General features: G+C 53.2%; 1 protein-coding gene across 9 annotated transcripts in view; it reads left to right on the top strand.

Moving 5' to 3' along the window:
• The window catches only part of FAM167A (family with sequence similarity 167 member A), a 30,970-nt gene extending 26,110 nt beyond the window's left edge, over nucleotides 1–4,860 (top strand). For 6 of the 9 annotated variants that reach the window (XM_073232785.1, XM_073232786.1, XM_036998977.2 and 3 more), the window contains 3 exons: nucleotides 1,746–1,993; nucleotides 2,179–2,287; nucleotides 2,451–4,860. In XM_073232785.1, the coding sequence (XP_073088886.1) occupies nucleotides 1,746–1,993; nucleotides 2,179–2,287; nucleotides 2,451–2,681 (588 nt within the window). In that variant the 3' untranslated portion in view covers nucleotides 2,682–4,860. Of the gene's footprint in view, nucleotides 1–1,745; nucleotides 2,319–2,450 lie in introns of those variants that run through there. The other 3 variants (XM_073232782.1, XM_073232784.1, XM_073232783.1) reach the window with 3 other exon arrangements.
• The last annotated feature ends 10,755 nt before the right edge of the window (nucleotides 4,861–15,615 follow it).

Here is a 15,615-nt window from a genome sequence, read left to right as displayed (position 1 = left end):
CAGGAGAAATAAAACAATAAAACTCTTGTTTTTCTCCCCTGTGATGCGCTGGAATCCCAACCCAATAGGGGAAATGTGGGAATGGGGGTGTTCACTTGCATGACAACGTGAAGGATCCTGCCAGGGTCTCATGGTTGTTTTTTCGTAGATCAGTTTGGCTCTAAGAATCAGGTGAATGACATAACTGAGCATGAAAAATACTAAAACAGTAACCATGTGTCAGAATAAACAGTGAGAAGGAACCAGATCTCATGTCAAGGAGGCGCCGCCGGTGACCCGTCTTATTGAAAATGTGTCATTAATGCACAAAAAGCCTGAAGAGATCCAGTGAGCACCTCCCTGCCACGGCTGAACGCACCACCGCAGGCTTTCTTGGCCTGTAAAATACTCTGCCGGTCTGCCCCGCTGACACCTCGGGGTATCTAACGTGTAGGTGAATTGAAACTATGCATGTTAGACAAGGTGAGGAGTTACTATCACATCCCGTCCTCAATAGAGGAAAAACACTCTGAGGCACCAAAAATATCTTCTCCTGGGTCAATGAACACGGAACTAAGCCCAACCCTCCAGCTCTACCTGGAAAGGCAAAACTTAGCGCCCGGTAGTTCAGGTTCTGGAGTCTGAGTGTCTGGGTCCCTAACCCCAGCTGCCATTTAGGAAGGAGCCTTGTGATTTGACACGGTGTCTGACTCTGCTGAGCTTCTGTCTCTGTGCCTATAAATTGTGAATGAGGATGGTGCTGTCACCTCACAGAGCTGTTGCGAAGGTTGACTGTGGTGTGTTAAGATACCCTGTTATGGACTGAATCTTTGTGTCCTCCCCTCCCCCAAATTAGTACGTTGTATCCCTAATTCCCACTGTGATGGTATTTGAAGATGGGACCCTTGGGCCATGATTATAGATTCTGAGGTCATGAGGGCAAGGCCCTCACGATGAGATTAATGTCCCGAGAGGAAGAGGGAGCGGAGCTTTCCTCTCTCCACATGGGAGGACACACGAGAAGGCAACCGTCTGCAAGCCAGGAGGGGGGTCCTCACCAGGAACCAAGTCAGCCTACACCGTGAGCTTGGACTTCTCGCCTTGCGGAACCGTGAGCAATAAACGTCTGTTGCCGAAGCCTCCCAGGCTATGGTATTCTGCACGGCAGCCTGCGCGGACTGATACATGCTGAGAGAGCTTGGAGCAGTGCCTGGTTCATGAGCATGTATTTATGTTGGACTCTTGTGAAACTTTATCAAGAAATATTACAGGCATTCTAAGTGTTTAGAGAATAATACAACAGGTACCCACCACCCAACACAGAGATCAGTCATGACCCGTGCGGGTAAGTATAGCGTCCCGGCTCACATTCCCTCCGCCCACCCGGACGTAGCCATGCTCCTGAATTTGGTATTTGTCATTCTCATGCGTTTCTTCATGCTCTTACTCCATCTGTATGTATCCGTAGACAATGAGAATACCTGGAAATACCTTTAAGCCAGGGCAGCCTGCGCCTCTCCCAGGAGGACTTAAGGCATAGCGTCCAGCCTAGCGTGAAGTATTGTACAGCAAGCATGTCCTGCTACCTGTGCTGTGTATGTCTTCACACTTCCCTGAGCAAGAGCGGGCTAATGTCTCCAGGTGGACTCCTCGGGGATGAAGCCATTAGCTAGGCCTCCTGTTAACGGGTCTGCGCTTGTCCGGAACTGTGGCGCCGCAGCCCCCGCCCCAGCTCGTGGCTGACGCCTCCCCTTTCTCCCTGCCAGATGGAGATGCGGCTGCAGGACCAACAGCTGGCCAGGCAGCTCATGCGCCTGCGCGGCGACATCCACAAGCTGAAGATCGAGCAGACCTGCGACCTGCACCGGAGGATGCTCAACGACGCCACCTACGAGCTGGAGGAGCGCGACGAGCAGGCCGACCTCTTCTGCGACGCGCCCCTCGCCGCCTCCTTCAGCCTCTCCGCGCCGCTCAGGCTCATTGGCGTCACCAAGATGAACATCAACTCCCGGAGGTTCTCTCTCTGCTGAGACGCCCGAGGGGGCGGACCGGCCCCAGCAGAGGGCGGCGCGGGGGAGGGGGCTGCGGCCAGGGGCCCCTGAGCGCGTCTTCCCAGAGGCAGGGCCTGCCGGCCGCGCGCCCTGGGGACCCCGGCCCCCGAGCCCGGCACCGCCGTGACTGTCTCCTTACAATCCCAAGAATCCTGCGGAAGGGCCGCGCCGTCCACGCCCACCGAGGCCTGGTTCCCAGCGCCACAGGTCTCGGTCCTCGCCTCCTGGATCCACGTTCCTGTTCCCTGGAACCACTGGTGCTATGGACTGGGATCTCAGAGGGAGGCTCCCCAAGCTGTGATTCTTGCAGAAAGCTTCCCCGAGGGCACGGAGCTCCCAGTGGGGGGTGGCTAATTATGTCAGCGGTGCCATCTCCCTGTGGCTGACCCCCAAGGACTGCTTCCGATTTACCCTCAATAGGTGACTCAGCCACCTCGACAGAGACCCACCCGGAAGGGACCCACCAGGAAGGGAGAGCAAAAAGGACACAGCAGAGCTTGGGGCTATGGGCTCCACCGCGGGCAGCCAGTGCCCGCGAGCGGGTGGTCCAGACTGCCCCCAGGCACCCCCTTGGCCCTGCAGGTGTGCTGGAAGCTGTTTCCAGTCCGCGTGGGACACAGCAGCCTAGCTTGGGTGAGCAAGCACAGATAGCCCCTGCTGCCCGCTCTGGCCACACAGACTGATCCCGGTCTCCAAAGAGCCCCACTGCCACCCTGCAACCCCGGGAGTCCCTAGGAGACGCCTGTGACTGGGCCAGGCAGGGCTGTCAGCGGATTGCCCAAAACTGAATTGGGAGTAGGGGGTGGGGCAGCAGAGCCTCCCGGCGGAGTCCGATAGTGTCACCTACGTCCCTTCTTGCCTTCCCCAGAAAGACTCAGGGGAGCCCAAGAGCCCCTCTGAGATTCAGCACCTGATTTAACTCATTTTAACTCAATCAGACTGTTACTAATCTGTTGCTAATTTGTTAATTGTTTGATCCTTGTCCCAGTGGCAGAGCCAGTGGGTAGGTCAAGTCCAGAGGTTCAGGATTTGATTTTAAAATGTTCTCCCTAAAGACAAGCACAAGGACCAGCAGGGTGAGGACTGAGACCTCAACAGGTTACAGTTAAATGGGCAGAACGCCATGCCCACTATCAGCTGGGAGCCTGGCCTTCGACGTCACCCAGCTGAGCCCTCTGTTCATAAAGGAGGAAAGTGAGGCCAGGGGAGAATGACTCCCCTCAGGCTACACAGCTCTTTAGTGGCCACAGAATATGGGTGTTAAATAATGCCTGGAAAGATCCTGTATCATTGACCTTGAAACCCAGAGATGGTCCCCCTGCTTTGCCAACCCCACAGACTGCCAACCCCACTTCTGTCCCCCTCGTTCAGCCCCATGCACCTCTCACTTTGCGGTGCAGAATATTTGGGCCAAACCCAGAGCAGTGCCTGGATGCCGGACCCACAAACGCGTATTACCAACTGCAAATCCATAGTCACAGTAAGGTGTCCCGCTGTGGTGTCTCCTGTTCTGTCTTCCTGTATGATCTCACTGGGGCGCATGCACACTTCACACACACACACACACACACACACACACACACACACTCACTCACTCACCATGGCCCACAATGGGGAAAGGTTCTGTTTTGTGTGGGGGCGGAGAATGCAGGGGTCCCGCATTAGACAGAAAAAAACTCGATCTCTCCGTTGTCATTTCTGAGATCCAAAGCATTGCGCTTCCTTCAAAGAAGCCATGACAGTGTAGCCAAGACTTGTTTTCTGCCTGATTCTGAGGGTGATGGAAGTCTGAGGCCCAGGGGACCCCTCCACCTCAGTGGAGTGCCAGGCCCCCTCAGGAGGGAGATTTTCTCCACCCAGAGCTGTCCCCCGTCGGGATGATAGACAAACCCTGCCAAGTCCTACAGAGCGTTGCTGCCAGGCTTCCCCGAGATAAGTCCTAGAGGTTGTGGGGTATCAGTCTGGCCAAACACACTCACTACTCACCCCAGAGAGACACGCATGTGCACATGCTTCAGCCCACACAGGAAAGCCCATTCCACATTCTGAAAAGAAAATACAAAATGGATTTTTTTTCTTTCTGGAAATCAGTCATTACAGAAAGTGAAAAAGTTGGATTCCACTGAAGCTGAGAGATTTGGTTGAATTTTGTGAACCCAGTTAAGTTGGGGTCAACTGGGTGATTTAGTTGCTCAGTTAACTTACTGGCTTCTTGCTTTCTGTTCTCTGAGAGGAAACTGGGATCAAGGCACACTCTTGATAGGCTGGAAGTCTCCTCTACTTCGCTCAGTCATCTCAAGAAAATTTTATTTTGAGATGAGGAAGGAGAACAAAGTAGAGCACATCTAAGATGAGAAGTGGGCAGGGAAGGATGGGTATCTTCCTAGGCATCAGCCACTGCTGTTAGCTCCCTTATGCCCACTGTGAACGCAACAAGCCAAGTTAGTTCATGAAGTCCCTGCCATGTGGGGCCCAAGACATGTACCTGAGTCGGCAAAACCTAGCCTGGCTGCAACTTCCTGGCTTCCCACGTGTACACGCTGTCTGCAGTCTCTCGGTCCTCCCCAGGGACCCCTGGTGTAAAACACAAAGGCTCCAGCAACACCGCCAGGCACCGGTAACATCCGATGCCCTCACGGGCTTGGCAGCAACACCGGAAGCCTGGAGGCTGTGGGCAGGCGTGAGATGGCCTGACCCAGCCCAGGCCTCCTCCCTGTAGCAATTCCAAGTGCTATTACTTAACCGACGGACAATTTCTAATTTTATTTTTTATGATTATTTGTTTCTATATTGCTGTTAGAAAAAGTGAAATAAAAATATTTCAAAAGAAGCTAACTATATAAAGAGGAGAAATTTGCTTCCTTTCCCCTTGTTCCTGTTGTAGCTCACACAGAAAGAAGGTGAAGGAGGAAGGACGGAAGGGAGGGGAGGGGAGGGGAGGGGAGGGGAGGGAGGGAGGGAGGCAGGCAGGCAGGCAGGCAGGAGCGGAAGGCCAGCGGCTCAAGCGAGCACCGTGCAGCAGGAGTGCTGAGGGAGAGAGGCTGACCCTGGTCACTCTGCTCTCTGTACTAGGAATCCCCCAAGGAGGGCTTCTGGGCGGCTGTCACCATCAGAGGCCCCCAGGGCGGGCTAAGTGAGCTCAAGATGTGGGGGTAGGAGATGCAGCTATAGCTCCTGAATTTAACTGAGGCCAGAGCCAGGATAAACCCATTCTCTCCTACAGTAGCCCTTTCTAAAGGGGCCTCTGATTGGAGTTAGAATATTGGGTCCAAGTCAGAGCGATGTCTGGACAGTGGACCCGCAGGACGTGGACTCCGGCCACAGGTCCACTGTGGACATGCATTGCTCAGCATTACCTCACGCTGCAGACAACTTGTGCCTCAACTTTCTCAGCCTCTGAAGGCAGCAGTCCTCAACATTGAGCTTGCAGGAGAACCCCCCGGGATGCCTGTTGCAAATGCATATTCCTGGCCAAGTTCCTGGACTCCCCCCGAGGAATTCTGAGTGTAGCCCTGGCATGGGGCCTAGGAATCTGTTTCTAATAAACACCTAGAGAATGACAAAGCTGGTCTAGAGACACTCGGAGAAACCCTCAAAAGGACAAAGTGGAGAGGCAGGCGTTGTTCTGAATCACTCCTCTCCTGGTGTTCTCAGGAGAGGCCCATGCAGCGAACCAAAGCAACTGTTAGTACCATGGTCCCCCCTTATCTGCACAGGACACATCCCGTCACCCCCAGAGAGCGAGTTAAACTGTGGCAAGTGCCAGACCTTATATATACCATGTTTTCTTCTACGCATACACACCTATAATAAAGTTTAATCTATACATTAGGCACAGCAAGAGATTAACAACAATAACTAATAATAAAATAGAACAATTATAATTATATAGTTTATGTGAATGTGGTCTCTCTCTCTCTCTCTCAAAATATCCTATTGTTCGGTACCCACCGTTCTTCTTGTGATGCTGTGGGATGATAAAACACATGCGTGAAGCAGTGAGGTGATGAAACAGGTGTGACGTAGCATCAGGCTACTGCCGACCTTCTGACCATACGATATGTCAGAAGGAGGGTCATCCTCTTCTGCTTCTGGAACACCATTAACCTCAGGTAACTGAAACCCCACAAAAGTGGAACCTGGGATAAAGGGGGACTACTGGAACCCCATTTTGCAGAAAGAACAGCTGAACAGCTCTGTGGCAGTTCCTTGGGGTATATAGTGTAGTCTGTGTATCCCAAGAGGGTGAGGGACCGGGTCTGTTTCCCACACAGGGTGCACAGCGTAAATAGGCTGCGTGGCGTCTGGACCACAAGGAGAGGGCTGGACGGGGCACTCAGGAAGCCCCGATCAACGTCGGCATGTAGCTCCACAGGCACCTACAGAACCACCAGGCCTTTCCATCTCTGCAGATGGGCCCAGACAGATGCTTTCAGTCCGAAGGGCAACACTCTAATGTGGTGTCCAAATGAATTAAATCATGTGAAGTTCCACAGTGAAGATACACATGACAATGCATCCTGGTGTGAGAGGGGGCTGCTTCACGTGGCTGGGAGGCCTCTCCGAGAAGGTGCCGTTTTAGCTGAAACTGCAGCTGCTCAAACGTCGGGAGAAAGAATGTTCTGGGTAGAGAAACAAGGACGCAGGTCTGGGTGGGCAGCAGGCAGCGCGACTGGGGTGGCCAACAGTGCGGACCTCGTGGGTCAGAGGACGGGGTCTGGGTCCCGTCTGGAGTGAGGCTGCTGATCTGATATGAACACCAGCAAGGCCCCTGTTGAAAGGTGGAGGGAGTGGGGCAGAAGTGGAGGCCACAGGAGGAGTTAGGGGGTGATGGCAGGAGACACAAGGGTGGCTTGGAAGAGGATGGCAGCTGTGGAGGGGGCGGCAAATGGTCTGATTTGGGACAGACTTTGAGGTAAAGCCAGCATGACACACGACAGCTCAGATGTGTAGAGGATACGGAGGGCCCGAGCAGGGCCCTCCGGCGGCAGCTATTTCCTGAGGTGGAGACGGTTGGAGGGGAGTGTGACGGGGGTGCAGGGCGGCATGAGGGTGTGTTGCAGCCCATTGTGTTTCAATGTGTATTGGGCATCCTAATGGGGGGAAAGGGTTGCTTGGACAAGAAGACCTGGGCTTCAGGGGGAGGCCAGTGCTGGAACACACACTGGGGGTCTGGATCGGGGTGTTTGGGTGACACTGAAATCACTGTACCTGGATAAACCCCTCCAGGAAGAGACTGTAGGCATAAAGGGGGGCCCAGCCCCATATCCTGGGGACTCCAACACCGAGAGGTCAGAGAGAAGGGGGACCCATCCGAAGAGACTCAAAACAGTTACTAAAACCCAAGGAAAGCCAGGTGGGGGGCCTGGGGGCCAGAGGAGGGTATGTCTTGAGGAGAGCGTCGTCCCCAGCACACGCTGCGGAGAAATTGATGGAGAAGGGGCCAGAGAGAGGGACAATGGTCCCACTAGAATGGAGACCCCCTGGTCATTAGGGCCGGGTGCTAGCCCTTTCAGTCCAGGATCAAGACAGATTCCGGTTCTGTGGGTTGAGGAGAAAGGGGAGATGAAGAAATGGAGGCAGCGAAGAGACTGCTCTTCCCAGTGAGCGTGCGGTTAAGGGAGCAGAGGAAGCGGCCGGGTGAAAACCTCAAGTCAAGGAAATGAGCTCTGGGTTCCTGGTAACAACGTGCAGTAACACCACTGTATAATAAAGCAGGGTCATATGTTAGCGTATGATATAAAAATGTGCCAAAGAGGCTTTGGCATCTAAGACATTCCAGTGGAAATAGCCCCTCAGGAAGGGGCGAGGATGGGCACAGGGGCAGGGGGCTTGAAGCAGTGCGGTCCAGGCCGGGCAGCCGGCAGGGGGCAGGCGGTGCCCGGAAGGGTGACCTGTGGCTGGTGGATGCCGGACGGTTGAGGAGAAGGCTGCTTTGGAGCTGTCATCCGGGAGAACAGACAGGTTCATTTATGGTGTGCGGGTGGCTGTCCCCGGGGGGCTGGCTGCCCACGGGAGGCGTGTGGTCCTGCAGGCGAGCAGATCCAGTGAATGAGCCTGAGGGTTCTTCTCTCCAGCCAAGGTTAGCTGACCGGGCGCAGGCACAGAGCCAGCGCAGAGTGGCAAGTGGGCGCGCCAGGCGGGGACGCTGGGGGCCACGGAAGGCGGTACAGCGTCCCGCACAGGAGTGGTCACAGTCCTGGGCCCTGGAGGTCAGGCCAAGAGGGAAGAGGGGACATGGGGGCGCGCGGGCGCGGGCACAGGAGCAGTGGCCTGGGGGTCCCACCCGTCTGGAAATCGCGGGGCGGGAGGTACCGGAGCAGGAGGGGTGTCGCGGTCCGAGCGTGAGGAGGGCGGCGCCGTGCTCGCCTCCCGGGGCCCCACGAGGCGCGCACCCAGGGGGCTGGTGGCCGAGTCCGAGCGCCGGCCTCCTGCAGATCTGACCCGGCTCATCCGAAAGGGGGCTCTGGGCTCCGCCGACGGCATTCCCTGCGGCTTCTCGGCCAGAACAGAAGCGTCGCCCCTTCCCGATTCTCCAGCCGAAGCCCGAAGCCTGCGGTCACGGGGCTGGCGGCGGAGCAAGGGCGGCCCCGCCGGCACACTCGGGCCCCTCGGCGGGGACCCGCCCGGGCCCCCTGCAGGCTGCGGGCCTGGCTGCTTCGGAACCGCCTGTCCGCAGGCCCAGAGCAGACAGCGATGGAGGCAGCGGGGCGGTCTCCGCAGGAAGCTGATTCCGGAAAAGACACCGCGGGGGCTCCAGGGCCCTGGAAAGCAGTCCTGCACCCCTCGCCGCAGGGAGAGAAGGTCACGGGGACGTCCCAGCCGCGGGCCAGGCGGAGGAGGGGGTGGACACGCCGGGAGATCACGCGGCAAAGCGGGGGTCTGCGCCCTGCGGCTGCACGTGCTTCCTGAGCCATTTTGTCGGAGGGGCCCTCGTCGGCTTTGCTCCTACTGCTTCTCCATTGAAGCTCTAAGAAAGGGAAGCTGCCCCAGACTGGTGGTTGCCATGGGGAGGGGATAGTGGGGGCGGGGCTGAGCTAGGGGGAGGGGAAAAAATTAGTGGGCATTTGATATCTTCATCTAGGTGATGGTTGCATGAGTCACACACACGTCAGAACTCAGGCAGCCATTCCCACATTTGCCCATTTTAGTGTATGTTCCTCACTTTAAAAAGTACAAATTAAATTCTGAGAAGGAAATGAAAACTATATACTATTAAAAATAAATTAATACTGAAAAAAACCCACAAAACACAAAACAAAGGACAGTTCAGCAGAGAACATCCATCGTCGGAGGGAAATCGTTGTCAGAGAGCGGCAGCCGGCCGCCCGTGTGCCTGCAGGAGGCTCACCTCCCCGGCGGAGGTGCCAGGCCGGGAGGGAGGGTGCTCAGGGCATGAGCCTCGCCGGGAGGGTGCCACGCGGCGGGTGGCTCCGGGCTGGGGGTGGAGCAGACGGCTCTGCGTCCGCACCTGTACCTGCTGGAAAGCTAAGTGGCGCTCAGAATCCGGAAGGGGAGGAGCTCATCCAGGGAACTGGGGGCCCCAGAAACACCGGAGGGTCCAGGCAGCGGCTGCCAGACAGGTCCCCACAGAGGTTCCCACACTGCGCTGGTGGTGAGCAAGCCCGGCAGGTGCCCCGGGGCCTCCGGGCAGCACCTAAGTAGCTGACTCCCAGGAAGCCGTCCGTTCGCACCTCTACCTGCTGCCACCACCGGGAAGTAACGGCTTCACATGCTGTCATCAGCTGAACTGTGTCCCTTCAAAGTCCCACTGTCTCAGCCCTCCCCCCGTCCCTCAGCATGTGACTATATTTAGAGACAGGGCCTTTACAGAGGTGAGTAAGGTCCAGTGAGCTCACGTGGGTGAGCCTGATCCAACAGGTCCTTGTAAGAAGAGATCAGGACACAGACGCACACAGGCCGCGTGAGGACCTGGGGAGAAGACGGCGTCTGCAGGCAGAGGAGGGAGGCCTCAGGGCAAACCGGCCTGCCGAGGCCCCCATCTCAGACGTCTGGGCTCCAGAGCTGTGAACAAATACACATCTGTTACTGAAGCCACTCGGCCTGCGGGACTTCGTAGAGCATTTTGAGCAAACTAAGACACCTGCTTTTCCTCTTTATTTCTCTCTTCCTCCACCCTGGCCCTGGAAGCATCCACCTGGAAGTGATCTGTGTCAGTTCGCACATTTCTTTGGCCAAAACAAATCACGTGGCTAAACCAAACCTCCCAGAGCGAGCTTACCACGCGCCCACGTGCAGAGGAGAACCGGAATGCTTATGGATTTAATGACCACCCCGCCATTCTGCCCCCACCCAGGGTGACCTGCCAAAGCTTACCGGCCCCGGCCGTAGGGACACCTTGTCCAGCAGGCTCCGGGCTGTGGTGTCAGCACGTGGAGTACACAAGACGATGCAGTAGGGCTGAGAAGGACAGATGAGAGCTTCTGTTCATCGGTCTTATCTGTTCCTTTCTACTTTTAATATGCTTGGTAGAGCAATATATTATGTGAGGTGTAAATCTGCTGGGGGCAGGCGTGCAAACCTCCTCATTGATGGAGCTCAGGGGTGGCGGCAGGCGTGCAACATCAAACAAGTGCTTGGTGTGGCCTTTGCCTGCAGAGACACGCACTGGATTTCACCCCAGACTGCTGGACGGACCCAGAGATGGGTGGTTCTTTCTCCTGAGGCCACAATGGCACGACCTATTGCAAATGTCCCACTGTCCTTCTGTGACCACGGTCGCGGCACTTAGTCATCTGGTAGGAGGCACAGCATTCCTGCCCGTCTGCTCTGGGCTGTGCTCCCCTTGACCACGGAGCAGAAGACAGAAGGCAGGAGAGGGAGAGAGAGGAAGGAGGCAGGGGAAGGGAGACAGAAAAGGAAAAGGAGAATAAGAAAGTAAGAAATGCAGGAAAAAGAAGATGCAGGGAGGAGTTTTAAATGGGGAGTCAGCACCAAATCGGCAGCGCAGAAGAGTCCTGTCCTGCGCTGGCTCCTGACCCTGTTCACAGAGTGCTGGGTTCTGAGAAGAAGGCCCAGAAATCAGTTTCTGAGTCTGAGAGTCGGGCAGCCAGCAGTCCCAGACCTGCCAGTCACCCCACAGCAGTCAGAGTGGGCACCCCAGCTGGAGCAGAGCGCTGAGCTGAGCGCCGCTCAGCCGGCTGCCTTTAGTGGCTCCCTCCTGCCCAGCTTGGGGACCCTGCCAGGGGACTAGGCCCTGGGAACTCCGGAGAGGCTGGGGGCTGGACACAGGGAGTGAGGGGCCCCAGTGCCTCTTTCTGCAGGAGAAAAGGGACACCAAGTGTCATCCCCTGCGTCCCCTGCTCCCTCTGCCTCCCCAGCCTGCAGTGCCTCTGGGCTCTGCCCTCTCTCCCTCTCAGAAGGAGGAGAAGACTGCATGTACCATTAGAAAAACGGTGCAGGGCGTCCCGGGAGGCAGAACTGGATTTTGTAAAACCAAGTTTCTGTTAAAAGTTTCCAGCCACTTCTATTTCTAGCAGAAGAGACGGTGAGTCTCCCTGAGAAAAGCCGCCTCAGCGTCCCTTTCAGAGAAGCAGGCGAGAGGCGGGTGAGCCAGCCCTACTTAGGAGGAGCGTGAGCCGGGGTTCGCCTGTCCCCCCCCCACCCCACACGATGGCAAAGGAGGGGCGGACAGTTGTGTCTGGGCCCAGGAGGCCTCCAGGGAAGGAGCTCCCAACTCCTTCTAAGATTCACCTCTATCGAAGCATCTTTGAAGCACCTCGAATGCCTGAACGCTGGGCTCCTCCAGGGCAAGGCCGGAGCCATCTCAGATCTGCGCGGCTGCAGGAGACCCATGAGCCGCATCACAGGGGCTGCGACCCTGGGAGCCGGGGCCCTAGAAGGGGTGACAGCCTCCACTTCAAGAGGCAAAGCAGAGGGCAAGGAGCAGCCTCAGGGAGTGATGAGCTCAGGGAAGAAGGGAGAGGAGGCAGACAGCCTGGCGTGATGATGGGGCTGGGAATTAAATTACATTAGATGTTAGCGGAGCCGTGGCCTTAGAGAGACCCTAGCCAGCACACCCAGATGCAAATTAGCACCACAGCCAAGTCCGTGTGGCACATTCCTAACAGAGCTTGTTTTTTTAAAAAAAGAAAATGTAAGGGAAGCTTTCTTGAGCTTAATATTAACTTGAGTTCAAGAAATCATGCAGCTTACATCTATGATTTTTTTCTTAAAACCTGAATGGAAAAATAACTGAAAAGAAGGAATAAACAACCAAAGCCACCCAGGCAACCTGTCTACTCGCAGGAGAGGATGTATGCGTCTCCCTTTCTGGCCCAGCCCAAACTCCAACTTGAGATTTGCCACCAAATGTTAATGTTAAGTGTGAACATATGAAGCATCTAAACTACACAACAACCCATAACATCAGACTATTTCTGGCCCACTACATCAGATTGAAATACATGCATGTGTGTGTAAACATAGCATTGTGTCTCTGCCCCCTTGAGTATCTGGTCCTCTGTTCCGGTGTTTATCCTGACTCCACAATTAGACTATAATTTCCTCCTTAAGCTCCTTATACATAACTCAATGCCAGAATAATCAGGGCACTCAGTAAACGGGAGGAAAACGAATAGCCTCGGAGTTATTTTAAGACTCTCATCTCCCTCAAGGGAGTAAGTCTGGAGCCTGGGGAGGAGCTGTTCCGTGGTTATAATCAGGCTGAGCCAGAAGATGGCGCTCTACAGCTGGACCCCGCGTCCATGGCCTGAGTCTCTAGCTCCCTCTGCCGGTGCTCCTTCCAATTGTCCACGAAAGGGGCAAATTACCTAAAAATCATCACCTTTACAGGTATGGCCAACTTCAAAGTGTCGTTGGTATGAAGATATCACACCTGGATCTCAGAAAAAATCAGGCTTAGGAAACATTAGAGGCAGCAGATGAAAAAAAAAGGCCTGAGCATACCACATCCCAGAGAGGACTCAGAAGGCGGGAGAGGGAAATCAAGTGGGCCTATGCCCCCTTCCCTTCCCTAGACCCCCAGGTCACTGGGAATTAAACAGCATGCCAGTAAACAACCCATGTAATGTACAAAGAAGAAATCAGAAAGGAAATTAGAAAATACTTTAAGCTAATTGAAGCAGATACAAGACATATCAAAACTCATGGCATTCCAGTTAGTGCAATAATCAGAGGGAAATTTGCTTTAAATATTTATATGAGAAAGGAATATATGTCTGATAAAGAACTTGTATCCAGAAAACATAAAGACCTCTTACAATTCAATAATAAGGTGACAAACAACCTAATTTTTCTTCGTGGGCCAAAAACTGAATACAACCCTTCACAGAAAAAGAAATACAAATGACCACTAAGCACACGAAGAGATGCTCAATGTCATCAGCCATCAGGGAAATGAAAAAAACTAAAACCACAAGGGAATATACTTCATACCCGTGAGACTGACTAAATCCAGAAGACCAGCAATACCCATGTTGATGACGTGGAGCCGGCACTCCTGCCTTGCTGGTGGAATTGTAAATGGTACAGCTACTTTGGGAGGCACCTTGGGAATTTTTTACACGGCCGAACATACACTTACATATGACCCAGCAATTCCAGTCCTAAGTATTAGCCAAGAGAAATGAAGACAAATGTCTCCACAAAGACTCATACATGAATGTTCAAAGCAGCTCTACTCATAATAGTCAAAAACTGGAAATAACCTAAAATTTCCCTTAGTAGGTGAACAGATTAAAAAATATGTCACATTTATACACTAGAATACCACTCAGCAATCAAAAGGAACAAATTACCAATACCATAGCATTATATGGAGTGAAAAATAGTGAAACAAAGAATACATGATGTATAATTCCATTTACACAAAGCTTTACAAAAGACAAACCTAATTTACCAGATCATTGGTTCCCTGGGGCAGGGGATAGGCTGGGGAGTTCAGGGGTAATAGAAACATCCCGTATCTTGAATGTGTTTGTATGAATGTATACATTTGTCAAAGTTCATCAAAGTGGGTTTGGGTTGCATGATATGTCAATAAAGTTGATTAAAACTAGCCTCTGCTCTCTGGAAAAAAGTAAGTCTTAGAAAACACAGGTAACAGATGGAAAGGAAAATCATGACCTTATGGAGTCCAAGAGATGGACCCAGAAGACATGAGAGGCCAGCAAGCAGGTGAGATTCTGTGCAATGCCTTCTCTTGGCTTCAGTCACACCTACAGGTACGACGAGCAGGATCCTGTCCCCTGTAGGTTCTGTTGACTTTTTCTCTGTATCAGCTGCCAGCCATGCCCACATACAGTTACAATCACAGCCACAGGGAGTCTTTCCTGTTGGCTTTAGAGTTTATGGTCGGTGGCCAGACATCTTCACATACGTTCCTTATTCAATCTTACATCTGCTCTTGATTTAGATACTACTGTTGTCTCCCTTCCTAAGGAAAAGAAGATTGAGGCTCAGAGAAATTAGTGATTTTTTCCAAGATTTCCCAGCAAATGACAGACCTGGGATTCAAGTCCAAGTTCCAAGGAATTCTCCAGACAATCTCACCTCCTTTATCCTCTTGTGCCCAGGAAAAGCGACTCAGTAATTATGTAATTAATTAGAACCACCGTGAGCAGTCAGTCACACAAGGGTAGCAGATCTAAGAAGGAACACGATGCCACATTCGTTTTCTTGATCAGCCATGCCACGTGTTGCTCAAATGATAAGAGTGACTGTAACTCTGCTTGTTGTGTTTGCGCTTTACATGCTTAGTATTTCAACTCAACAAGTACTCTGGGGTGAGGCGTTGTCAGGAGCTGGGCATTCAGAGTGAATAAGGCAGCATCCTTGCCTTCTAGGGACTCAAAAGCGAGTCTAACCCTCGTTTCCATTCAGGACTGCTTTCCCCTCTGAGTAGTGCTGACACCAGCCGTGACTTCCTGCAGAAATCCTATCGGAGGGCTCTCAGGGACCCACAGGATGGGAACAAGGCAGGGGCACCATATCTGCATTTTCCATTTTCTAAGAATTTCAGTGTTGTTTTCCAGAGCCAAATGGAGGTGGGATGGGACAAGTTCAAGGGGACTGGTGGCTGCAATAAGAAAGAGTAATTTAAACCAGACCTAGCTCACAGGATTCCGAACCCAGTACTGTTCTGTACAAGGCTGTAAGCCTCAAGCTTGACACCTCCAAGCTACTTGGAAATTGGTGATGCTACTTTAGAGGTTTGGGTTGCCTTATATAACTGCCAAATCTGGCAAGTCAAGTAAGCAGAAATGGCACACAGGATACCCTTTGCCTGCTGCCTTACAACCAAGTTCGGCAAACACCAACCCACATGATGCTTTCTTTCCTTGATTACCTGGTCAGTACTGGGTGCCCCCTGGTGGCAGAGGTTTGTATAACTATCAAAATCAAAATTGTTGAATTTTTAAAAATCATTCTCTACCTGGTTATGCTGTTCCCCACAATGTAAGGTCCATGAAAGATTGGATCTTTATCTTTTTAGCTCCTGGTACTCTCCCTAGCAGTTAAAATAGTACCTGGTGAACAGTAGATGTCCTATAAATATTTCTTGACTGAATGACTAGAACAAGGAGTAGCTCTCCCTGCCCAC

This window comes from Manis javanica, chromosome 3 (genome assembly GCF_040802235.1).
Source record: "Manis javanica isolate MJ-LG chromosome 3, MJ_LKY, whole genome shotgun sequence".
Lineage (NCBI taxonomy): Eukaryota > Metazoa > Chordata > Mammalia > Pholidota > Manidae > Manis > Manis javanica.
Note: the sequence above shows the minus strand (reverse complement) of the source record. Positions and strands in the feature narration are given on the sequence as shown.